A 24,683-nucleotide genomic window follows, 5' to 3' on the forward strand; every position below is an offset into this window, starting at 1 on the left:
ATGTAACCAGTTAAGATGAGGCCATACTGGAGTAGGCTGGGCCCTAGTCCAGCAGGACTGGTGTCCTCGTAAGAAGAGAAGAGACAGGGAGGAGAAAGACACGCGGCAAGATGAGAGTGACGTGTCTGCTAGCCGAGGAACACCGAGGCTTGCTGGCGGTCGCCCAGAGCTGAAAGAGGCAAGAAGGAACCCTCCCTAGAGTCCTCGGAGGGCACCTGGCCCTGCCAACATGGTGATTTCAGACTTCCAGGCTCCAGAACTGGGACAGAATAAACTTCTCTTGTTTTAAGCCACCCAGTTCTTGATACTTTGTTCCAGGGAAGCTAACATACCACCCATTAGCATCTGTCAGATGCAATTCGAGAAGCCTTGGATTAGAATAATTTAAAAGCAACTCCTGACCAACAAAAAAGATGAAATAATTAAGTCTGTAGAGATTTTTTTTTTCCCAAGTTCTGTACAGTATTTGTTTTATTTCTAGGAGGAGAGACATTTGAACAAACAGACTCTCACGGTAGTGGCGATTCTAAGTATGTCTGTGTTATTCTCATTGTTTTACTTGCTGGGCTTGGTAACTCTAATGCAGACACAAGACATGCGACCTGGAGAGACTATAGAATCACTGGTGAGCGTAGGCAGGAGGCTGTGGCCTTCCCCACCCGGAGGTGGTGGTGGTGTACGGACAGCTTAGACCTTGGGCAAAGCTCGTGGGGGTTGAGGGGGCCGAGCCTGGGACAGCGACTCGGGCTGCTCACTGCTGCTTTGAGGCTCTTCTCTTTTATATTTAATGCCCAGGAAACTGAGTATTTTCATCAGCAGCAAGTCTGCAATCTCTCCGTCTTCCGACAGCTGCAAGAAAGAAAGAATCAAGGGCTGAATGTAGAACCCTCCTTTCTTGGGGCTTTTCTAAGGGGAAATCATGGTTTTCTTGTCCAATTTGGTCCCAGCCTAAGGTCACTCCACTGTTCAGAGTCATTTTGGGTTGGGATGGCCTCCTAGGAACCCCAAAGGTGTGTGCTTCCTCCTTTATCCTCAGTGGCTTCCTGTTCCTCTCTGCCCGGGATGCCTGGGGTTTGGGGGCAACACTTACATTCCCAGAGCTTTGGCTGGGCTACTGAATCTGAACGTAGGCAGTGGGAAACCACTTCTGAGATGACTGCCCCCATTTCCCTCTAGGGTGTTGCTAGTGGCTCTTTCTTTTGTTCTTTCATGTTATTCCTTCTGCTTTCCCTGTTTGCCTTCTGGCCTAGCCCCTGGGGAGTTTAAAATTAAATAGATGTTTCTCTCCAGCTTTCCCACGCTGCTCAACCATAGATAGATAGAAAGATTTAAAGTGAAGAATAAGGCCAGGCGAGGTAACTCACACCTATAATCCTAGCACTCTGGGAGGCCGAGGCAGGAGGATTGCTCTCTACTATAAATAGAAAGAAATTAGCCAAACAACTAAAAATAGAAAAAAGAATTAGCCAGGCATGGTGGCGCATGCCTGTAGTCCCAGCTACTCGGGAGGCTGAGGCAGGAGGATCGCTTGAGCCCAGGAGTTTGAGGTTGCTGTGAGCTAGGCTGACGCCACGGCACTCACTCTAGCCTGGGCAACAAAGCGAGACTCTGTCTCAAAAAAAAGAATTTATGTACAAAAGCCCTTGCACCTCGCTTCAGGGAATCTAAAACAGTGCAGCTGCCTTGGAAGATGACATGGCAGTTTCTCAAACAAATGTAGAGTCACCATATGGCCCAAAAATTTCACTTCTAGGTATATGCCCAAGAGAAGTAAAAACATGTGTCCACTCAAAAGCCTGTACATGAATGTCCATAGCAGCACTATTTATAATGGGCCAAATATGGAAACCATCCAAATGCCTGTCACCTGATAAACACATTTGTGTTATACCCTCACAGTGGAATATTATTCAGCCATAAAAAAGAATGACATGCTGATACATGCTATGGCCTGGATGTGTCTTGAAAACATGACAATAGGTGCAAGAAGCTAGACACAGGCCACGTATCGTATGGTTTCCTTTATAGGAAATGTCCAGACATGGAGTATGGGGCGTGACTGTTAATGGGTATCACACTTCATTTTGGGGTGATTAAAATGTTCTGGAATTAGATAGTGATGGCTGTACAACTCTGGGAATACACTAAAGAACACTGAATTGGATAGTTCAAAATGGCTCATTTTATAGTATGTGAATTATATCTTCATTTTAAGAAAGAATTTATGCAAAACGGATGAGTTCAGTCTTCAACCACAAGGAACCCACTCTGTAAAAGTAATTTCCATTAACAGTGTCCATCTAATTGCCTGTGACAACACCTCCAAATTAAGGTACAGTTTGAGTGTGGATATCAGACCTCATAATGCTGTCTGCTTCCCCGCTAGAATGAAAAAGTTTCCCAAACACTACAAAATCGTTTCAACAAGTCAGAACTTGGCAGGGCAGGTGCACTGTGGCATAATATAAAATGTATTTGGGCCGGGCGCGGTGGCTCACGCCTGTAATCCTAGCACTTTGGGAGGCCGAGGCGGGCGGATTGCTCAAGGTCAGGAGTTCGAAACCAGCCTGAGCGAGACCCCGTCTCTACCAAAAATAGAAATAAATTAATTGACCAACTAAAAATATATATACAAAAAATTAGCCGGGCATGGTGGCACATGCCTGTAGTCCCAGCTACTCGGGAGGCTGAGGCAGTAGGATCGCTGAGCCCCGGAGATTGAGGTTGCTGTGAGCCAGGCTGACGCCACGGCACTCACTCTAGCCTGGGCAACAAAGTGAGACTCTGTCTCAAAAAAAAAAAAAAAAATGTATTTGATTTTTGTCCCAGGTTCCTTGAAATTTCCTGAATGTCAGGAGTACCTTTTACCTAATGAGTCATTTTTTATCCCACCAGACATTATGCTAATGAGGTAACTTAGGGTGGGGCTCCAAGAGGGTCTCAGGGTGTGGCTGGTCACCAAAAGATTCTCAGATACTCAAGTCCCTGATATAAAATAGTGTAGTATTTGCATATTATCTAAACCACCCTCCTATTTGTTTATTTATTTATTGTTGTTATTTTTAGAGACAAAGTACAGTGCTGCAATCATAGTTCACATAGTTCACTCAAATCCTGGCCTCAAGTGTGCCTCCTGCCTGAGCCTTCCAAGTAGCTGGGACTGTAGGCATGCACCACCATTTTTGTAGAGATGGGGGGTCACACTTTCCACCTAACATTTTCAAGGGAATAAAAAAAAAAAAAAAAAGAGATGGAGGTCACACTATGTTGTCTAGGCTAGTCTTGAACTCCCAGCCTCTAGCCTCATGTTGGCACACAGACACTCAAAAATTTTTGGATTTTGGAGCATTTTGGATTTCTGATTTTCAAATTGGGGATACCCAACCTGTGTAGGACACCCAGCTGGTCTCCACTGGAGAACCGCTTGGTGCACAGGGGAAAAATCCCCACAAATCTGGTCACAGAAGTGTTCTGTGCTGAATGAGAGTAGGGTAGAAAAAAAGAACAAACCGGTTTCCATTTTCCCTTTCAGGCACAGACCCAGGACACATTACAGGTGTGCCAGTGACCAGCAGTGACAGACGAGGGGACAAGGTGAGGGGCTGTCATTCTTTCATCCTGAGGTCAATAATTTCCTGGCTTCCAGAAAAGTCCCTCTCTCTTTAAAATGATCCTTTAACATTGTGGAGTACAGCACCTTTCTGTAATGTTTTGCAATTTTGAAATACACCACCACCAAATCACGGCGCTTGGACAGAAATGAACAAATCGAAGGACAGAGTCATGAGTGTTTCTTTGTTAGATGTGCAGATTTCAGAAGTCTTCCAGCTGGGAAGAGAAGGGTGAGCTGAGGACAAGGGCACCCTTAACACAGCCGCACCTCTGGAAGGGCAGGGACAAAAAGTACGTCCAAGTGGGACAGACCCAGGTTCGGATCCCACCTTCACTACTTCCTAGCTCTGTGGCCCTAGGTCCGTGATTTCAACTCTCTGAGCCTCAGTTTGCTTCTCTGTAAACTGTGGGTAATTATATCTATTTCACTGAGCTGTTTTGGGAATCAAATAAAATAATATGTGGGAAGCCTTTAGCACAACTCCCATGTGGAGACAGCCTTCTGTAAGCCAGTGGTTGTTATTAATCCACAGTCAAGGCCGGGTGTGGTGGCTCACGCTATAATCCTACCAGCTGGGAGGCTGAAGCAGGAGGATCGCTTGAGTTCAGGAGTTCAAGACCAGCCTGAGCAAGAATGACATCCTAGCTCTACTAAAAGTAGAAAAAATTAACCGAGCAAATAAAAATAGAAACAAAAAATTATTTAGGTGTGGTGGCAAGTGCCAGTAGTTCCAGCTACTCAGGAAGCTGAGGCAGGAGGATTGCTTGAGCCCAGGGGTTTGAGGTTGCTGTGAGCCAGGCTGACACCATGACATGTTAGCCCGGGTGACAGCATGAGACTCTGTCTCAAAAAAAAAAAAAAAAAATCCACAGTCCAGTTTGCATTTCCTCCTTCCTGCAGGGAGCCTGGTGGGTGGAAGGTTGACGGTGGGGTGCCAACTTGCTCCTGTCTGAGCGCCACCCGACAAGGGTTGAGGTTTCAGAACATAATGCCTTAGGGGCCCTTGACCTTGGCTGTACATTAAAATCACCTGGGGAGATTCCAAAAATACCAATGCCTGGATCATTCCTCCCAGAGATTCTGTTTGTATTGGCCTCGGGTGGGGCAGCAGCGGTTTCCAAAAGGCCTGCAGGGACCACTGGGGTAGTGAACAGAGTCCTGAACTGGGAATCTGGTCCCAGCTCTCCCACTCACTTGCTTGCGATCTTGGGGGCATTCATATCCTCCTTCAGTGCCTCAGTTTCCCCTCCTGTGAAATGAGGGCTTTGAGCTACAGCGGTCTGTCAAGTCCCTCTAAAGTCTGAGGCCTCTTCCTCGTTGAAGGTTAATGGCTGAGGAAGAACAGCCCTGAGGGACTCACCTGATGGCATTTTTGTTCTTCGCTGAAGGCCACCAGGATGACAGAGATAAAGAGATTCAGCACGACAAAAGTCATGAAAACAATGCAGGACCCAATGAGGAAGGAGCCGAGCACGGGGCTGTAGTCCAGGACCTGCCAGGAGGAGAGCTAGGGCCATCCGGTGTCCTGTGTCCTGGAGGCCACCTCCCCCCACTGGCCCTCAGTCCGCAAGCCTGGAGCGGGAAGGGCTGGGTGCAGAGGTGCGGGCACCTGTGGTCAGGGTCCCAGCGCCCCTATGGGCTGCAGCATGGGGCTGTCTGTCTAGCGAAGGGGGACAGAGCCCGGGCATGGCATGGGGGGGTCCACGCACCACCCCGTTACCTCCTCGTAGTTGAAGATTCCTAGCTGAAGGCTGATCAGCGTTTCGGCCGCATCGAAGAGGGTTTTGTAGGAGCGGAGTTTCCAACCAAATATTAAGTTTGACTGTCATGGAAAGAGTACTCATGAATAGGGAAAGGAGCCGTGAAGCCCCCCAAAGCCTGGTGTTGGACAGTAGAGTCGGTGGTCTGTGTCAGCCACCCCTTTGGCCTGGCCTGACAAAACCGTCCGCGGTGGCGCACGAGTGGGTGTGTGTACACAGCCAGCCCGTTCTGCGTGGGATGCGTGTGTGCAAAGTCGCATGCGTGTGCTGATGTGCAAGTGTGCATGTGTACTTGTGTGGGCATCAGCGCCTGCATACGTGCACTTGTGTGTGTGTGCGCGTGTGCGTGCGTCTGTTGTGTTCTGGAAGTGCCTACCCAGATGACCTCATCCGGGCCCTCTGCTATGTTCCCAGCCTGTCCTGGGCTGCAGCTACCACACGAGAGGGTGCTCGTGCAACCACCTGCTAAGCCACTGCTGCGTTCCCCAAATGGCTCCCCGAAGACTCAGCAATGAAACTGGACTCTGGGGAATTTGGGCTGGATGGATAGTGGGGGTTCCCCTACTTTACAGCACCCCTCCCCTGAGACTCTCTCAGGGCTGTGGTGTCAAAAGGAGGCCCGGCATCGCCTGGCTCTGAGTTGGTGACTTCTGGTCCCAGAGGATGCTGCAATGTCCCTGCAGCCCCTGCTCCACCACCACCCAGTAGCCTTGGCTTCCACGGAGACCAGCCCCGAGGTTTTCCCAAAGGAGCCACTCACTGCAATGGAGTATGCCAGGAGCATGGTGAGGATGACAACAACAAAGCCTGAAATGTCACCCCAGGCACGGCGTAGGGCTGCTGTGATCATGTTCATTTTGGGATTCAGCCTGAGCAGATGCCAGAGCTTCACCGTGGACAGGAGCACCAGGAAGGCAATGATGTAGCCAAGGGCAGCGTCCGCTGCTGCTGTCTCGCTGAAACTGACTCCCCTGGGGGACAAGGTGGGAAGGCTGGGTCTCAGGGACTGTGAGCAGGTCAGCCAGACCTCAGCGGGATGCAAGAGTAGGCTTATCACCATCTAGGGTGCAGGATGAGACTCACCATGGCCTCAGAGGCCATCATGTGCAGAAATAGGTCTGGGAGACATGGTGTCCCACTTCCCCCAGCCAGGTGGTGATGACGGTGATAGTGGTGGTGATGATGGGGACAAGAGTGATGATGATGGTGGGGCTGGTGACGATGATGGTGATGATGATGATGATGGGGATGAAAGTGATGAGGATGTTTATGTTGATGGTGACGATGATGGTGATGGCGATAAAGATTATAATATGGTCACAGGGACTCAGGAGCTAGTTCTTGGGGCCATTACCTAGCAGTCTTCTTTTATTTTTTTAATTTAATTTAATTTAATTTTTGAGACAGATTCTCACTCCGTTGCCCAGGCTAGAGTGCCAGGTGTCAGCCTAGCTCACAGCAACCTCCAACTCCTGGGCTCATGCGATCCTCCTGCCTCAGCCTCTCACGTAGCTGGGACTACAGGCATGCGCCACCATGCCTGGCTAATCTTTTTTGTTTGTTTTTAGTTGCTCAGGTAATTTTTTTTCTCTTTTAGTAGAGATGGGGATCTCGCTCTTGCTCAGGCTTGTCTCGAACTCCTGACCTCGACTGATCCTCCCACCTTCCCCTTCCAGAGTTCTAGGATTACAGACATGAACCACCTCACCTGTCCTCTACAAAAAAAATTTTTTTTTTTTTTTGAGACAGAGTCTCGCTTTGTTGCCCAGGCTAGAGTGAGTGCCGTGGCGTCAGCCTAGCTCACAACAACCTCAAACTCCTGGGCTCGAGCGATCCTTCTGCCTCAGCCTCCCAAGTAGCTGGGACTACAGGCATGCGCCACCATGCCCAGCTAATTTTTTTTTTTATATATATATATCAGTTGGCCAATTAATTTCTTTGTATTTATAGTAGAGATGGGGTCTCGCTCTTGATCAGGCTGGTTTCGAACTCCTGACCTTGAGCAATCCGCCCGCCTCAGCCTCCCAAGAGCTAGGATTACAGGCGTGAGCCACCGCGCCCGGCTACAAAAAATTTTTAAATTAGCCAGGCATGGTGGTCCGCACCTATAGTCCCAACTGCTTAGGAGGCTGAGGCGGAAGGATCAATTGAGCCCAGGAGTTTGAGGTTACAGCGAGCTATGACATGGCACTGTACCCAGCCTGGGCAAGAGAGCGACACTCTGTCTCTCAGAAAGAAACGTAATGATTCCAAGTAAGGTAGAGAATCCTGGAGCCGTACGAGCTAGGTTTAAATTTCTTCTGTGACACATTTTAGCTGTGTGGTTTAGCTTTAGGATGTCACATTACGTCTCTGAGCCTCAATGTCTTTGTTACATGGGGCAATGATTACCGCTATCTTTGTCAGTTGTGAATACAACCTGCAGGGCACACAGTGGACACTCAGTAAATGGGAGCAGAGGCGACTTTCCTGGGCATGATCATTCGCAAAGACCCTCCCCAAAGGGCTGCCAGGGACCTAGGCAGGATGCCACACGGTCCTGCGTTTTGGTAAGATTTGCAGAAGTAAGATGGTACATTAAAAGCATCCTCTCCAACTGTACATGCTTCAGGCACCAAACCTGAATCTAGGTGGCAGCCACAGTGATTTCCGCTAGGGTCCCGGCATTCCAAAGCCTTGCTGGGAACCCTGGGCCTCAGAGCTGGAGGAAGGCGGCCAGGGGAGGGACCTGGGGCTGAGGAGATAGCCACTTACTCCTCCCGGTGGGTCCGGCAGCGCTGGATGTCGCGCTCCGCCAGGATGGCCCTCTTCACAAACACCGCCAGGGCGCTCCAACTGGCCAAGATGATGGCCAGTTCCAGAAGGTTCCATTTGCTGCGGAAGTAGCCCCACTTCTGCCTCCTCATGAGCTTGCCCTGAAAAATGAGCCCAAGGATGTAGCCACGTCTGTCCCCTCCCCTGCGGCCGCTCTCTGACTGCCCAGGAGGACGGTGGGGGAGGTCCCCAAGCCCTAGCCCCACAGGCACAGGCAGAGTGCCCCGGGAGACTGTCCCCAGCCTTGTGCACAGACCCATCTGCACCCATCACTAACCCCAGCGGCGGGACTTGTAAGAGTAAATACGATTCCCTAATTCTCTCTGGTGCAAAAAAGGGGGGAGAGACTCCCCCAACCCCTCCTTTTTCATAGAGCATTGACTTTAGAAAATGTGCCATTGTCAGTTATTTCTCTGCCCCTTTCAGATGTAGGTAAATCTTCTTAAAAGTGAAACAAGGGCTCTTGCCAGTTTTACAGCACAGGAACATCTTTCTCGAGGACTTGGGGCCCCCCTCTTGGCAATGTAATTGTCAAGGACAAGAGCACCCCATCTCCCAGTTTCCCCATGAAGTTGCAAGACTACCTCCTGTCATAACAATTGTTTATTCTTCCTTTTGATAAAGGCAATTAACAAACACAGGTGGCAATCCAATACCTTAGGATGGACTAAGGTGACAAATGGCACAGCCAAGTCTTCTCACCTGAGGATTCCTTATCATTTATCCTGAGAACATGCATGTAACGTGTTTTGTCTTCCTGGCTATATTAAAGGGTGAGATTTCTTCTTGTCTTTGCAATCTCTTTATTGGATTGTGTATGATGCCCATCACATTCTGCTGTGATGCTTATTCAATGATGAAAGTTGTTTTCTTAAGGAGAAATGGGAGTTATTGTTTGAGGGGTGTGGTTTCAGTTTTGCAAGATGAAAAGAAAGGTTATTTTCTTCCTTTTCTACTCTTTTTTTTTTTTCTGAGACAGAGTCTCACTTTATTGCCCAGGCTCACAGCAACCTCAAACCCCTGGGCTCAAGCAATCCTTCTGCCTCAGTCTCCCGAGTAGCTGGGAATACAGGAGTGTGCCACCATGCCTGGGCAATTTTTTTCCATATATTTGTAGTTGTCCAATTAATTTCTTTTTATTTTTAATAGAGACTGGGGGGGGGGGTGTCTCACTTTTGCTCAGGCTGGTTTCGAACTCCTGACTTTGAGCGATTCACCCGCCTCGGCCTCCCAGAGTGCTAGGATTACAGGCGTCAGCCACCACGCCCGGCCTCTTTTCTACTCTTTTGGAGAGGTTTTCTGGATTGGCAGGAGACTTTGTTTTTAATTCTTCCCCAACAGATGTCACAGGTCAAAAAGGATTGTCCTGTACATGTTCCCAGCCTCCCTGCCTCCCCTTCTCTTTCTTCTCTTCCACTCCAGAGAATCTCTCGTTGCTTATTCCATTCCCCTCGTCCTACCCTCTCTTAAGGAGGGAGGATTTGTGTTTAGTGAGAGGCCAAGTTTGCCTCCATAAGAAAGGGATGGAGAGAGGGGAAGAGTTCTTAAACTGCTCAAGCAGTATTGTGAGACAGATCTGTGTGGTTTGGAGACTGAGTTTGCAAAGCAGCTGCAGGCAGAGTGTGGAGGTGGGCAGTACCCTGGTCTCCTCTGAGGTTCTTAGAGACATGAGACTTGCCTTGCTCTTGGATAGCTGTTGGCGGTGGGGCTTGCATCGGCGGTGCCCACAGCCCACGTGGGAGCCTGCTTTCTGAAACCTGATGGTGTGGCCCACGCCTGGAGTGTGAAGGTCAAGGGTCAGGATCTCTGGGTTCAAATTCTGACCTTGGATCAATTACTTAATGTCTCTGGACTTTTGTTTCCTATACTGCAAATTGGAGCCAATAGGACCTTTCTCCTCTTGTTGTTAAAGGAGGGAAGCCACACAGTCAGCACTCAAAAATATCATCCTTGCTTTAGAGAAGTTGCTGGAGTGAGGGATGGATGGCCAAGGTGCCCCTTTAAGGGATCTGGTTTGCATTTTTGGTGGGAGGAGGCAGGGGCCATATAACCAGCTTTAGGTGTGTTCCCAGCATCTTCTAGCCTTCAGTGTTACCAACACCTGCACCCTCGTGGTGCAACGTGGCCATAAAGGTGATAAAGAGGATGTTGCCTAATTCCCATGGATCATGGGCGAGAACAAAAGATGCTAAGAGAGCCCCCACAATCTCAGTCCAGAGGTCCCCCAGCTCTGTGGGGACAGCCACCCCTCCCTCTTCTATCCCCCTACTCTGGCTTTTTGGAAGGTCTAGGTTCAGCGGAAACAGGACCAATGATCCTCCCCGTCCCCACCCAGGAAGGAACATGCTGAGTCTTCAGTTCCTGAGAAGTGCCCGCCTTGGGTCCTTCCCGTGAGGCTGCAGATGGCAGCCTGGATTAACCCTGGAGACCAACGGGACCAAAGGTCACCAGGGCAAATGCCTAAGGCAAAGCCTTTTCCCTCCCTTCCCTGGACCCTCCCCATGGAAGAGGAAAGGGGTGATGGAGAGGTGCCAGGCACACCCCCACCTCCAGCCCTGCCCGTGGAGCCACGAGCACACCCCTTACCTGCACCACCATGTAGTAGAGGAGGAAGAGGAAGTAGATAAGCTCTGCTGCCACCACGAAGGGGTGCCAGCCATTGGTGAAGGGGTACAGGCGGAGCGTCTGCAGGGCCGAGTGTGCAAAGAAGGTACCTAGGAAGCAAAGTGCATTCTGCTCTTGCCTGGCCATCTGCCCGGTCAGAGCAGTGGCTTCTGCCTAGAGGCCATCAGGTGGGATGTCTCATGCTGAGACCCTTTGGAGGGCTGGCGGGGCAAAGGAGAAGATGATGGTCCTTCAAACCCAAAGACCTGGGTGGTGGATGCCAAAGACAGTAGACACACCAGAAAGAACAGAGGACACTGGAGTGGAAGGTCCACCCCTACTCTCTGCATTGGGTGTCACCATTTGGGCACATAGTCCCCTCCAGCCAAAGCACCCACTTAATGACAAGTCACTCCAAGGTGGCTCATTTAAAGCTGTTTCATCTAAAGACACTTCACTGAAGATCAGTTCACCTAGTGGCCAATAGGCCTGAAAAGTCAGCCTTCTTTTGGATCATTTTCATCCATTCGAGTGTCTTTTTCTTATTTATTTATTTTTGGTTTTGTTTTTGTCATTTTTGTTTTGTAACGATTTTTTGGTAATGATGTTTTAAACCAATGTGACTAGTAAGGGTAAAGCCTATGAAGACAAAGCCAGCCCCAAGGATGACAACAAAGAGACGGAAACAATCGAGTCCTTGACCATATTAGTGACCTGCTGAATCCGCCAGACCCAAAAAGCCCACCTCATACTTGAAATGCATAATTCATTCAGGTATGGTTTTGGGTAAGTTGTTTAAGAGATTAAGTTATTTAAAGCCAAAAAGGTAGCAAAAAGATAGGAGAACAAAAGACATACAAATAAGCCCCAAAAAAGGATTTCAAAGAAATTATGGGCAGTGGGGAATGATAATGGAAGATGAAATCCTTTCACTTTTCACTTTACACACTTCTTTTTTTTTTTTTTTCTTTTTTGCTTGGGGCTAGAGTGCCGTGGCATCAGCCTAGCTCACAGCAACCTCAAACTGCCCCGGGCTCAAGCAATCCTCCTGCCTCAGCCTCCCGAGTAGCTGGGACTACAGGCATGAGCCACCATGCCCGGCTAATTTTTTCTATATATTTTTAGTTGGCCAATTAATTTCTTTCTATTTTTTTAGAGACTGGGTCTCGCTCTTGCTCAGGCTGGTTTTGAACTCCTGACCTTGAGTGATCCTCCCGCCTCTACCTCCCAGAGTGCTAGGATTACAGGTGTGAGCCACCACGCTGGGCCACTTTATACACTTCTGTATGTTTTTTTAAGAAAGCAAAAACAGTACGGGAGAGGTGGCTCACACCTGTAATCCTAGCACTCTGGGAGGCCGAGGAGGGAGGATCGCTTGAGCTCAGGGGTTTAAGACCAGCCTCAGCAAGAGTGAGACCTCGTCTCTACTAAAAATAGAAAATATTAGCCGGACATAGTGGCATGTACCTGTAGTCCCAGCTACTGGGGAAGCTGGGGCAGGAGATCGCTTGAACCCAGGATTAGAGGTTGCTGTGAGCTAGGCTGATGCCACGGCACTCACCTGGGCAACAGAGTGAGACTCTGTCTCAATCAATCAATCAATCAGAAGCACAAAAATGTATCACTTTTGCAATTAAAAATGTAATTTAACATTTTTTAAAAGTTTTGGTTGTTAATGGAGAGGAGGTTCGGTTTTAGGCAAATTGATCATTAGCTGAACAGGGTTTAGGTTGATATTTTCTAGTAGATTGAGGTTAGCATTTTAAAAAGGGGTAGAAGGGAGGAGGAGAAAGAAATAGAACAGAACACAAAATATAAGAGTTCATCACATGCAGTTAAGGTAAATGTTAATTGTGATCCTTTGTCTCAGCCGAGTGTGTGTGTGTGTGTGTGTGTTAGATTATGATATAAAATGTACTTTGCATTATAGATTGATGTACCAGTTGGAAAATATTATTTTAGTTGATGTTATCTGTTACCAGGTTACCCTCTCTCTCCCCAGCCCTCACTGCCAGTTCCCTGACCCCACCCAGTAGAGTGGGAAGCTCAGGAATAGGCCATGGGATAAGTGGCTTTCAGACCCCAACTGAGCTCCTTTGGGACAATTTGGGAGACCAGGCCAGACAGAAGTGGGGAATTAAACTGGAGAAGCCCGAATGTGCTGCCTTTGGGGGCCCGGTGATCCACAACTGCGGGGAGAACAAAGACCCACCCCCAAATTTCCCAAACAACAATTTGCCCCGGAGCTCTGGCCCTGGGGTGGGCGGGCGGAGGGGTCAGGAGCCCTCGCCCGGGGGCAGGGGTGCCCATCTTCGGGGACGCTGCAGCGGGGTCCCGGGCGCGGCTGCCCACCCAGCGCACTTGTCTCCAACATCAGCGTGACGATGCAGAACAGGTTGACGTTGGCATTGTAGACGGTGAACTCCACGAACACGGCTCTGGTCAGCGTGTCCAGCCAGGTGTTGTCAAAGAGATACCGGAGGACTCTGTGGGGAAGAGGGGCATTTGGAGCGTCTCCTCCCTGCAGGGTCTCCCTGTCCCCTCTGCCCCTTGATGGCGCTGGGGCTTCCTGTCTGAACTTCTCTCTCTGCTTCCAATCCGCTCCCTGGGCCACGGGGCCACTGGGGCTGCCACTGGGAGTGGTCACAGTTTGCAGCCAATGGCGAGGTTCTCAAAGTGTGGTCCCCAGCCCAGCATATCGGCATTATCTGGGAAATGCAGATTCTCGGGCCCATCCCAGACTTCTGAGTCCGAAGCTCTGGGGTAGAGCCTGGGATGGGAGCTTTGAGGCGCCCCGCCAGGCACTTCCAATGCTTTTTAATTTTTTTTTTTTTTTGAGACATAGTCTCACTCTGTTGCCTGGGCTAGAGTGCCGTGGCATCAGCCTAGCTCACAGCAACCTCAAACTCCTGGGCTCAAGTGATCCTCCTGCCTGAACCTCCCGAGTAGCTGGGACTACAGGCATGCGCCACCACGCCCGGCTAATTTTTTTCTATATATTTTTAGTTGGCCAATTAATTTCTTTCTATTTATAGGAGAGACGGGGTCTCGCTCTTGCTCAGGCTGGTTTTGAACTCCTGACCTTGAGTGATCTGCCCGCCTTGGCCTCCCAGAGTGCTAATATTATAGGCGTGAGCCACCACTCCTGGCCTTCTGATGCTTTTTTAAGCTTGAGAGCGCTGGTGTTAGAGAAATCACGTGAAACACCAGGGGTTAGGCAGGCAGCAGCTGCAGCTGTGGGGGTCCCGCTGGGCAGGCAGCCCCTGTGACACCAGTTCCTGGGGCTCTGTTAGGTTGGTGTGGCAGGAAGAGCACATGCCCAGAGGTGGTGGAGGCACCTGGGTTCAAATCCTGGATGCCTCTTGGGCAAGCTAATAACTTGTGCAGGCCTCGGTTTCTTCACCTTTGAAGGTGTGTTCCAGATCATTGGGAGGAGAGAAAAGTCGAATAGTTTGTGCGCATGTGTGTTGTGGGTAGGGAGAGGGGGGATTATTATTCCAGTGACATTGTGCCCCCAGCGGGTCTGCATGCTTGGTACACAGAAGCAGAGAGAGAAGATGTCTTCAGTCCTGAAGTAGACTTACTCCTGAACCCTGGGAGACCCATTACTGTGTCTGTGGGCAGGACACAGGCTCAGCTGTCACAAACGCCCCAGGTACTACACGCATACAGTGGAGGAAACTGACGTCCACACAGGTCTACTAGTTTTCCTGGGCTACACAGCTAGAAGGAACAGTGCGGGGGTTCCAAATCCAGGGCTCTCTGCATCTAGGGCAGGGGTCCTCAAACTTTTTAAACAGGGGGCCAGTTCACTGTCCCTCAGACGGTTGGAGAGTGCGCCCTGTGGGCTGGGTGCGAGTCGGCTGCTAAGCAGGACAGGCAGCGGGGGCAAAAACACCTGGCGGGCTGGACAAATGTGCTAGGTGGCCTGCACGTGGCCCACGGGCCGTAGTTTGAGGACGCCTGATCTAGGGCGTGTTGAGAGAGTCAGTCTGCCTGGACATGGGGCGTCACTGCGCGTTCTTACTGGGCATTCCAGGAATGCACACCCTGGCTGGGCTTTTCCTAGGCCATTTCTCAGGGCTGTGTTTGCAGTGAGCGACCTTCAGGGATGAGGGGATGTCTTCCTTTGAACAAACAGCAGGCTTGGTTTTGCTGCTAGAAAAACAATGAATGCCCCAAGCTCAGTGTTTTGGCACATGCAGGCATGGCCTTATGCAGAGGCTCACTCAACCCAATGTGATGTTCTGTTGCTGCTTTTGCTGAATCAAAATCTTTTGTCTCTGACCCGGGAGTCTTGTGTCTTCTTCCAGCAGGCATGAAATGGTAACAGACTAGCTTGTTGGCTTACAAGTAGGATAAAAATCTCACACTTTGCATGATTCTCGACAGAGCGTTAACCACTTTCTTCTTGTCTAACAGTGGACTGCATTGCGTGGTAGTGAGCTCCCCGTCTCTGGACTGATTCTAGCAGAGGCAATCAGGCTGAGCATGCTGGAGATGGACTTCCCTTCCAACTCTGAGATGGTATAGTTTCTAGGGGCCTGAAAATATGACCCTGAATGATTCTGAACCCCCCAACCCCTCCTACCAGGACATGAATGAACTTGGCTTAGCCTTGTTTTGAAGGCTGCATCCCCCAGTGAGACATGGACTCTTGCAAAAGGCTTCGCTCGGCAGCAGAGGAATCGAGGCGGCCTTACCTTAATGCACTTTGGCGATCGGTCCCCAAGGGGACCACGTAGCCTCCTCCCCGGTACACAGTGAGTTTGCCCCACATGGGATACCCTCGACGTTGGCTCTGGCTCTGGTATTGCCAAGCCTGGGGAAAGCCATCGCTGCTATTGAGGGCGGAGGCATTCCAGCCTTCCCCGTAGTCTGCCAGGTCTTCGACATCCAGGGAATATGGCGCACGGCATCCGTCAAGAGAAGCCTGCAGCTGCCGGGCAAGAGGGCAAGAGCTTTGCCGGACCCTCACTTGGCGAATCTGGGCGCCGCCAACCAGCTTGGAGTTCCCGTCGGTGACAAAGCCTGAAGATGAAAACCAGGTGGGTGAACCTAGCACGTCCCATCAGCTCTACTTCTTCCGCGTTTCGTGCGCCATCCCCTTCTCTCCCTCAGCACTGGCCCTTGTCCCTACACAGCCCCTGCGGGTCTCCCCAGCTTCCTAACTTGGCCACGCTCTGCTGCGGCTCCCCGTGCTTCCAGAACAATCCTTCTTACGCCGCATGAGATCGACGCTGGTCGCTCGTGGGGAAACCTTCAGTGGCGCCCGTTTCCTTGAAGATAAAACAGGCGCTTCCGAGGTCCCTTGTGATCTGGGCCCTGTTTATCCGCCCTGCTTTGCTTCTCACTGCTCCTTAGCCTCAATCCTACATGGCAGGCACACTCGCTCCCTGTAGTGCCGGGAACGTGCCACCGTGTCAGGCTGGACTGTCCTCAGTTGCTCCTTCTGTCCGGCACATTGTTTTTGCCTGGCTGATCCACGCTCAGTTATCTCTCATTTAGAACTGAGCACCTTCTCCACTCTGCATGGGGGGGGATGACAGGGAGGGGGACGGGGAGGGGAAAAGGACCCTCCCTGTGCAAGCACAGCCTTCTGAGGGTCTCCCCTTCAAAGCATGGGGTCCTGCGGTGGTTGGTTTTCTTTTTCTTTCTTTTTATTGAGACAGAGTCTCACTCTGTTGCCCAGGCTAGAGTGAGTGCCCTGGTGTCAGCCTAGCTCACAGCAACCTCAAACTCCTGGGCTCAAGCGATCCTCCTGCCTCTGCCTCCCGAGTAGCTGGGACTACAGGCATGTACCACCATGCCCGGCTAATTTTTGTATATATATTAGTTGGCCAATTAATTTCTTTCTATTTATAGAGAGACGGGGTCTCACTCTTGCTCAGGCTGGTTTCGAACTCCTGACCTCGAGCGATCCTCCCGCCTCGGCCTCCCAGAGAGCTAGGATTACAGGCGTGAGCCACCACGCCCGGCCGTGGTTGGTTTTCTTACGAGGCCGCGGTTGACATCAACCTCGTAGCATTGCCTTGATGTTGCCCCACGCCTGTCCATCGGCAGACGCACGTGCAAGGAGGCTGGCACATGGTCCCAGGGCCGGGGGACTGTACCTGGGAGAGGACTGTACAGGTTGCTCACGAGGGTGGTGTTGGCCCATTCAAAGAACTCTCTGAAGCTCAGCACGGCGGAGAAGCCTGTGGTGAAGCTGCGCTCGAGGTGCCGGTGGAAGTGGTAGGTGCTGGGGTCCCTCTGCCCGTAGGCCACCAGCAGCAGCATCCACAGGAAGCCCAGGTACGCTGCGGGGGCAGGCACAGCCCCGTCAGGCAGGGCCCCCGCCTTCCACCCAGTCCGGGGCAGGAAATGCAACTGTGCCTGGGCTCAGGACAGTCGAGGCCACCCAGACCAGCCCTGGCCACTCTGGTGACAATGGAACCAATGCTTATGGAGGCAGCAGAGAGGCATAAAGTCACAGACCACGGGACCTCCTGCTCGGGTGCAAATCCTGGCTCTGCCCCTGTGTATCCAAGTGCCCTTTGCAAGTGCCTCCAACCCTCCGAGCCTCACTCTCTGCATCTGTGAAATGGCCACACAGTAGCTCTAGGACATGGGCTTGTGGCGGAGGGATTAGTTAACATCCCCCTTATAAGCACTTAAAACAGTGCCCGCACAGCTCGTGGGCCATGTCAGTTTCTTAAGTAGAATTAAAAAAAAAAAAAAAAAGGGGCATTTGCCATGTTGCATTGCTGAGGATACAGTCATGAAACAGACATGTTTCCTGTCCCTGTGATGCTCACCTTCCTGCTAGAGACAGGTGAGTGTGACATAAGGGACTGGCAGGTGCAAAGATTTAGAGCAGGGAGCTGGACATCACAAATCACATGGGGGATGCAGGTTGCTACTGAACCAGAACCTCTGGGCCTGGGGCCTGGGAATCTGCATTCCAAGGACCGCCCCCCACCCCCTCCCGCTGAGGCCTTGCATGGACGCCAAGGAGCAGGACATCTTGGGGGTGTGCACTACACGCTCTCTTTCAGTCACTGTTGCCCACCTAGCACCCACCTGTCACCTTGTATTGGTTCCCTTCCCCGCAACGCATCCCAGTGTCACCCCCCAAATCAGCTGCCTGCACCCAGATCTGCTCCTGGGAGACCCAGACTCAGACGCACGTTTCTGGGCAGAGGGCCAGGGGAAGCCTCTCTGAAGACACCATGTTTGGGCTGAGATTTAAAAAATCAGAGGAATTAGCCAGAAGGGGAGGTCGGGAGAGGGGTGAGCACATCCTGGGCAGAGGCCTGGGGTCAGGAGCGGGCCGGGGTGGCTGGAACTACTAGAGCCATGGTGGCATTTGTCCTAAGGGCCAGGAGGGGCCACTGAAAGATTTCACGTGTAGGGGAGATACTGGGGTGTGTTGACATCTAGGGAAACTGAGGCCCAGAGTGGTGTGGGGACTTGTGGAAGATCGCGCAGTGAGCATCTGTCCCCAGCTGTGCTGAGCACAGTGGGCGGGAAGGCGACATACCCAGGATCTCTCTGACCAGGGCAAACGCCTTCTGCTCCTTGAGGCGGGTGGTTTTCATCTTCTCCATGGCGGCGGGCAGCGGGGGCCGGTAGACGTCCCTGCTGCTGTTTCTTCGTGCGCGGAACACGGCGTAGGGGTCTGTGGAAGCGAGGACACCAGGGCAGTCCCCCCAGGGGCGCGGGGGAACCAGGCTCCGCCACCAGAAGACCCCTCTGTCCCCAGGTGCAGCGGGCTCCACCTTCCCCTTGCCTGAGGGTCAGTTCCCAGCCCTACCCTCCGCACCCCTGCCCTGCCATCCCAGGCGCAGAGTCCCGTGCCCTGTCCCCACCGTGGTTCTCCCATACCCAGCCACAAGCGCCCTCCCCTCCCCCGAATCTCACTGAGCCCCCTCATGTCCTCCCTGACACTTCCAAAACTTTGACGGATTCAAGGACGAGGGTGACAAATGTCTCAGAGTCCTGTCATATTTATTTCCAACTATCTTCCTTTCCTATCCATTTTATCGAGTTATCATTTTCATAAAACTCATCCATTGGCAGTCTCCAGTGCAATGATTTTAGTAAAGTGGTGTCACCACCGTTCAGTCTTAGGAGGTTTTCATCAGCCCAGAGGGTTCCCCCGTGCCCTGGTGAAGCCAGTGACCACTCCCCGCCCACCCCACCCCAGCCCGCACAGCTGCCTCTGCCCCTGCACCTCGTAGATTTGCAGCAAGTGGGATCTCGCAGTGGGCAGTGTCTCGTGTCTGGCTCCTCTCAGCACAGTGCTTTGGAGTTTGTCCACGTCGTTGCGTGTCTTTGTGGTCAGTTCCTACGTATTGCTGAGGAGTATCGTGGGGGGGGGATGGACTACATTCCGTTTATCCATTCACCAGTGGACAGACGTTTCTGGATGGTTTTAGTTTTGTCCATTGTGACCAATGCTGCTATGAACATTTACATACAGGCGTTTGTGTGGACATGTATTTTTTTTTTTTTTTGTGAGATAGGGTCTTACTTTGTTGCCCAGGCTAGAGTGAGTGCCGTGGCGTCAGCCTAGCTCACAGCAACCTCAAACTCCTGGGCTCAAGCAATCCTCCTGCCTCAGCCTCCCGAGTAGCTGGGACTACAGGCACGCGCCACCATGCTCGGCTAATTTTTTCTATATATATTAGTTGGCCAATTAATTTCTTTCTATTTTTAGTAGAGATGGGGTCTCGCTCTTGCTCAGGTTGGTTTTGAACTCCTGACCTCGAGTGATCCACCCACCTCGGCCTCCCAGAGTGCTAGGATGACAGGCATGAGCCACTGCGCCCGGCCTGGACATGTATTTTTCATTTTTGTTGGTACATAACTAGGAATTGCCAAATATCTTTTGGCTATTGCAAAGGAAGCTGCTATGAACATTCGTGTACAAATTCTTGCATGAAAATTGGTTTTTTGTTTGTTTGTTTTGTTTTTGAGACAGAGTCTTGCTCTGTTGCCCAGGCTGGAGTGCCGTGGCATCAGCCTAGCCCACAGCTACCTCAAACTCCTGGGCTCAAGTGATCCTCCTGCCTCAGCCTCCCGAGTAGCTGGGACTACAGGCATGTGCCACCATGCCCGGCTAATTTTTTCTGTATATATTAGTTGGCCAATTAATTTCTTTCTATTTATAGTAGAGACGGGGTCTTGCTCTTGCTCAGGCTGGTTTTGAACTCCTGACCTCGAGTGATCCACCCACCTCAGCCTCCCAGAGTTGCTAGGATTAGAGGCATGAGCCACGGCATCCGGCCAAAGATAAGTTTTTATTTCTCTGGGATAAATGCTCAACAGTGCAATGTCTGAGTCTTAGGGTGAGTCCATTTGTTATTTTGAAAGGAACTAGGAACTACCCAACAATTTTTCAGAGTGGCTGTACCATTTACATTCCTGCCACCAATAATATATGAATACTCCAGTTTCTCCACGTCTCTGCCAGCACCGGTATTGCCACTGTTTTTCTCCTTATCCATTTGGACACGTGTGTTGACCCAACCCTCTTTGGGATCCATGCCCTTCTGTCTACGCAACCCTGTCCACACTAGCATTTGTCACCTCCTGCCTGGACCATTGCAATCACTTCCCTACTGGCCTCTTCATTGCCACTTTTGACCCAGAACCTCTGGTCTCCAACATCAGCCACAGTAACCTCTCTAAAATCACAAAACATCCAGTGTGAGAAGTAAAAGTAAAAAAAAAAGAAGAAAAATAAAGAAAAAAAAAAACAAAAACAGATCACACCACTCTCCTACTTAAAGCCCTCTAAAATCCCAGCATTGTCCCCTCTCTTTCACTGCCCTGAGTGGTCTGTTTCCCACCCACCTCTTCACCTTCACCTTGAACCATTCTCCCCCTCTCCAATTCACCATGCTCCAGCCACACTGTCAGTAATTGTTGTCAAATGACAAATTCCCACCCCAGGGCCTTTGCACATGCCTCCTTCCCTTCCCACTCCTTCAGGAGACAGCTTAGGTTCCGCCTCTGCAGGGGCCTGCACTCTCTTGTTGTTCCCCAACCACGCTCATCACAATTCATGCTTTTCTGTCTACTTGTGGGTTTCCTTGCTTAATGTCATTTCCCCAAATGGGCTGTTCATCCCAAGGGCAGTGACCTGTTCCATCCAGTCTGTGCTGTGTTGCCCGAGGCTGGGGGTGTGAACAGGGATTGACTTCAAATAGGTAAGAGCCAACCTTTTGGGATGATGAAGCTATTCTAAATCTGAATTGTGGTGATCGTCACATAACCTATAAATTTACTAAAATCAGCAAATTGTGCACTTACAGTGGGGTGAGTTTTATGTAAATTACATTCCCAAGCCATCACACTGCCTGGCACCCAGCCCTGAAGAATTGCCAAAGGAAAGACTGAATGAATATTTAATTGGTCAGGAGGCTGGCATCTCTTTAGAGAAACATTACTCTTTTGTCTTGAGAAGATGTTAATGGACCTCTTGGGTCTGCAAATCCAAAACGCTGTCCTAGCATGGAAGAATACAGGCCCAGGAGAGGTAACCCCACTGCATAGCCACGTATGTGCATGGGCTTTGTCTCGTTTCTTCCTGTTTTATTTTCCCTGAAAGTCAAGACCTGTGCATCTTCGATTATCAGACTACTGATTCTGTTTTGTTGGCTTGTTTGTTTTTATAATTCTCTTATCATCGGCACCCTTGGGAATTTGGGTTGGAAAATGAGAAGTCAGGTTGGGAAGAAGGGTACTGGCTGGAGCTGACAGCACGACTGTGCTCCAATAAAACTTTATTTACAAAAACAGGCAGCAGGTGAGATTTGGCCCACTGGCTGTAGTTTGCAGACCTTTGACCTGAAAGTCTTATTTACAGCCACTTTTTGCAGCTCACTTGCAACCTGATTCTTTTTTTGGTTTTTATTCTAAAGCCCAGGGCCCTGAGTCCCGGAGGAGAGAGCCGCTTGCTTGGAATTCCATGGAGAAGACAGGACAACCCATGTGAACAGCTCGGCTCAATGGTACTTCTGGCTGAAGGGTCATGCATGGGTGTCAGGGAGAAACGCTGGGGACGGAAGGGACAAGGCTGCTGGGAGACAATGACAAAGTCCCTTTTTCTTTATTTTTTATTTATTTTATTTATTTATTTTTGAGACAGAGTCTCACTTTGTTGCCCTTGCGTGTCTTTGTGGTCAGTTCCTACGTATTGCTGAGGTGTATCGTGGGGGGGGGGGGGGGATGGACTACATTCCATTTATCCATTCACCAGTGGACAGACGTTTCTGGATGGTTTTAGTTTTGTCCATTGTGACCAATGCTGCTATGAACATTTACATACAGGCGTTTGTGTGGACATGTATTTTTTTTGTGTGTGTGTGTGTGAGATAGGGTCTTATTTTGTTGCCCAGGCTGGAGTGAGTGCCGTGGCATCAGCCTAGCCCACAGCAACCTCTAACTCCTGGGCTCAAGCGATCCTGCTACCTCAGCCTCCTGAGTAGCTGGGACTACAGGCATGCGCCACCTTGCCCGGCTAATTTTTTCTATATATATTAGTTGGCCAATTAATTTCTTTCTATTTATAGTAGAGACGGGGTCTCGCTCTTGCTCAGGCTGGTTTCGAACTCCTGACCTGGAGCAATCCGTCCGCCTCGGCCTCCCAGAGTGCTAGGATTACAGGCGTGAGCCATCGCGCCCGGCCCAAAGTCCCTTTTTCTGGCTGTTTGGGGTGACAGGCTGATGTGGAGTGCAGGTCTGGGGATCCAGCCTCAGGCCCAGAACCCCCACCCCCCAGTCTGGACTCTTCTTCAGGGCTGCCAGCTGGCCAGGCCCTGTCCCTGCCCGCCAGGTGGGGCACAGTACCTGGGCCGGACAGACATCCTGGCAGGGGGGCCGCAGTCTCCTCCTCATCGTCCACTTTCTTGAAGACCAGTGCAAAGAAAGCAGCGAATCCCAGCACCTGAAAAAGACCCAGAGGGACCCCACGCCCACGCTGGTGACTGTCACCGCCTGCTCCGAAGGCAGTGAGCACCAAGCCCCTTGCGTGCTGCTGGGCCACTGCCCAGACAGAGGGGCCAGTGAGTCCTTGACGTCCCAGAGCCCCTCCATCTGCTGCTCACCTGACCGAGGTCCCCCCTCTCTCAGCCGGGAGCATCCCCACCCCCAGCCCCACTCCTACCCCTACCCCTGCCTTGGGCTCCTGCCCGTCCCCTGGTTTTGTTCTGCTTCTGTATTAGTAATTGTTAGAAAGCACTGGCAGATCCGGTGGTTTGGCAGGGGGAGGGAAAGACTCAGCCTACGCCCCTGTTCTTAATATTCTCCCAGCCTGGTGTTGGCGGGAGGTATCAGAAGTTTTTGGGGTCTCATGATAAAGGCTATTCAGGGTAAAATGGGGGACCAAGGGGATTTGGTGACATCTCATAAGCATCAAGATTTATTGACTGATTGATTGACAGAGTCTTGCTCTGTCACTGGGGCTAGAATGCAGTGGTGTCATCCTAGCTCACTGCAGCCTGGAACTCCTAGGCTCAAGTGATCCTCCTGCGTCAGCCTCCCAAAGTGCTAGGATTACAGGCATGAGCCACCAGGCCTGGCATGACCGTAACTTTTTTTTTTTTTTTTGAGACAGAATCTCGCTCTGTTGCCCAGGCTAGAGTGAGTGCCGTGGTGTCAGCCTAGCTCACAGCAACCTCAAACTCCTGGGCTCAAGCGATCCTCCTGCCTCAGCCTCCCGAGTGGCTGGGACTACAGGCATGCGCCACCATGTCCAGCTAATTTTTTCTATATATTTTTAGTTGGCCAATTAATTTCTTTCTATTTATAGTAGAGACGGGGTCTCGCTCTTGCTCAGTCAGGATGGTTTCGAACTCCTGACCTCGAGCAATCCGCCCGCCTCGGCCTCCCAGAGTGCTAAGATTACAGGTGTCAGCCACTGCCCCTGGCCGACCGTAACTTTTTTTTTTTTTTTTTTTTTTTTTTTGAGACAGAGTCTCACTTTGTTGCCTAGGCTAGAGTGAGTGCCATGGCGTCAGCCTAGCTCACAGCAACCTCAAACTCCTGGGCTCAGGTGATCCTCCTGTCTCAGCCTCCCAAGTAGCTGGGACTACAGGCATGTGCCACCATGCCCAGCTAATTTTTTTGTATATATATTTTTAATTGTCCAATTAATTTCTTTCTATTTTTAGTAGAGACGGGATCTTGCTCAGGCTGGTTTTGAACTCCTGACCTCGAGCAATCCGCCCGCCTCGGCCTCCCAGAGTGCTAGGATTACAGGCGTGAGCCACCGCGCCCGGCCTCGACCGTAACTTTTTAACCTCAAGTTTTCTCACCTATAAAATGGAGGTGAGAATCCTAAGGGTCATGGTGACCGTGAAATGCCAGCATCCCAGTAAAACATTAAGCTTGGGTTATTAGAGCAACTGGCTTCACTCTACTTCCTGGCCACAGGGGCTACACAGAGGTGGCGCTTCAGTACGTTTGTTGAATGAATAAGTGAATGAATGGCCAAAGGCCAAGGACGAGACTGTTAGTGGGAAGGGAAGGGCAGCCACATGGGGTGGGGTTCTGACCTTTAGGGGCTGGGTGACGAACACGCTCTCCACGAAGGAGACGGCCATGGAGAGGAGCCACCTGCGGGAGCTGGCCCGCCCGTAGTGCAGGCCATAGAGCATGGTGAAGAAGGCCGCCACGCCACTGGTGGCCGCCACCAGGAGCCAGCCCACCAGGACGCACCACCAGGGCAGGCCGCCAGGGGGCCTGCTCACCCGCGGGACACTGCAAAGGAAGGTGGACGGACAGACGTAGTCAGCGTGGTCCCAGCAGGCTTGAGGTCAGATCCCACTCTGCCCCAACCAGCGCCTTGATCTTGGCCAATCTCCTGGGCCTCTCAGACCCTCTGTTTTCTCCTCTGGAACCTG

At 51.1% G+C, this 24,683-nt stretch overlaps 1 protein-coding gene across 1 annotated transcript in view; it reads right to left on the reverse strand.

The window, feature by feature from the left end:
• Positions 1-687: 687 nt before the first annotated feature.
• Positions 688-24,683, reverse strand: part of LOC105861207 (polycystin-1-like protein 2) — an 88,750-nt gene continuing 64,754 nt past the window's right edge. The window contains exons 32-43 of the mRNA XM_012746570.2: positions 24,336-24,540; positions 22,630-22,726; positions 18,314-18,451; positions 16,905-17,090; positions 15,495-15,822; positions 13,144-13,277; positions 10,774-10,901; positions 8,128-8,288; positions 6,134-6,344; positions 5,334-5,435; positions 4,974-5,105; positions 688-849 (exon numbers count right to left, since the gene is read on the reverse strand). Of these exons, the coding sequence (XP_012602024.2) occupies positions 688-849; positions 4,974-5,105; positions 5,334-5,435; positions 6,134-6,344; positions 8,128-8,288; positions 10,774-10,901; positions 13,144-13,277; positions 15,495-15,822; positions 16,905-17,090; positions 18,314-18,451; positions 22,630-22,726; positions 24,336-24,540 (1,984 nt within the window). The remainder of the gene's footprint in view (positions 850-4,973; positions 5,106-5,333; positions 5,436-6,133; positions 6,345-8,127; positions 8,289-10,773; positions 10,902-13,143; positions 13,278-15,494; positions 15,823-16,904; positions 17,091-18,313; positions 18,452-22,629; positions 22,727-24,335; positions 24,541-24,683) is intronic.

This window comes from Microcebus murinus, chromosome 20 (genome assembly GCF_040939455.1).
Source record: "Microcebus murinus isolate Inina chromosome 20, M.murinus_Inina_mat1.0, whole genome shotgun sequence".
In the NCBI taxonomy this organism is placed as follows: Eukaryota; Metazoa; Chordata; class Mammalia; order Primates; family Cheirogaleidae; genus Microcebus; species Microcebus murinus.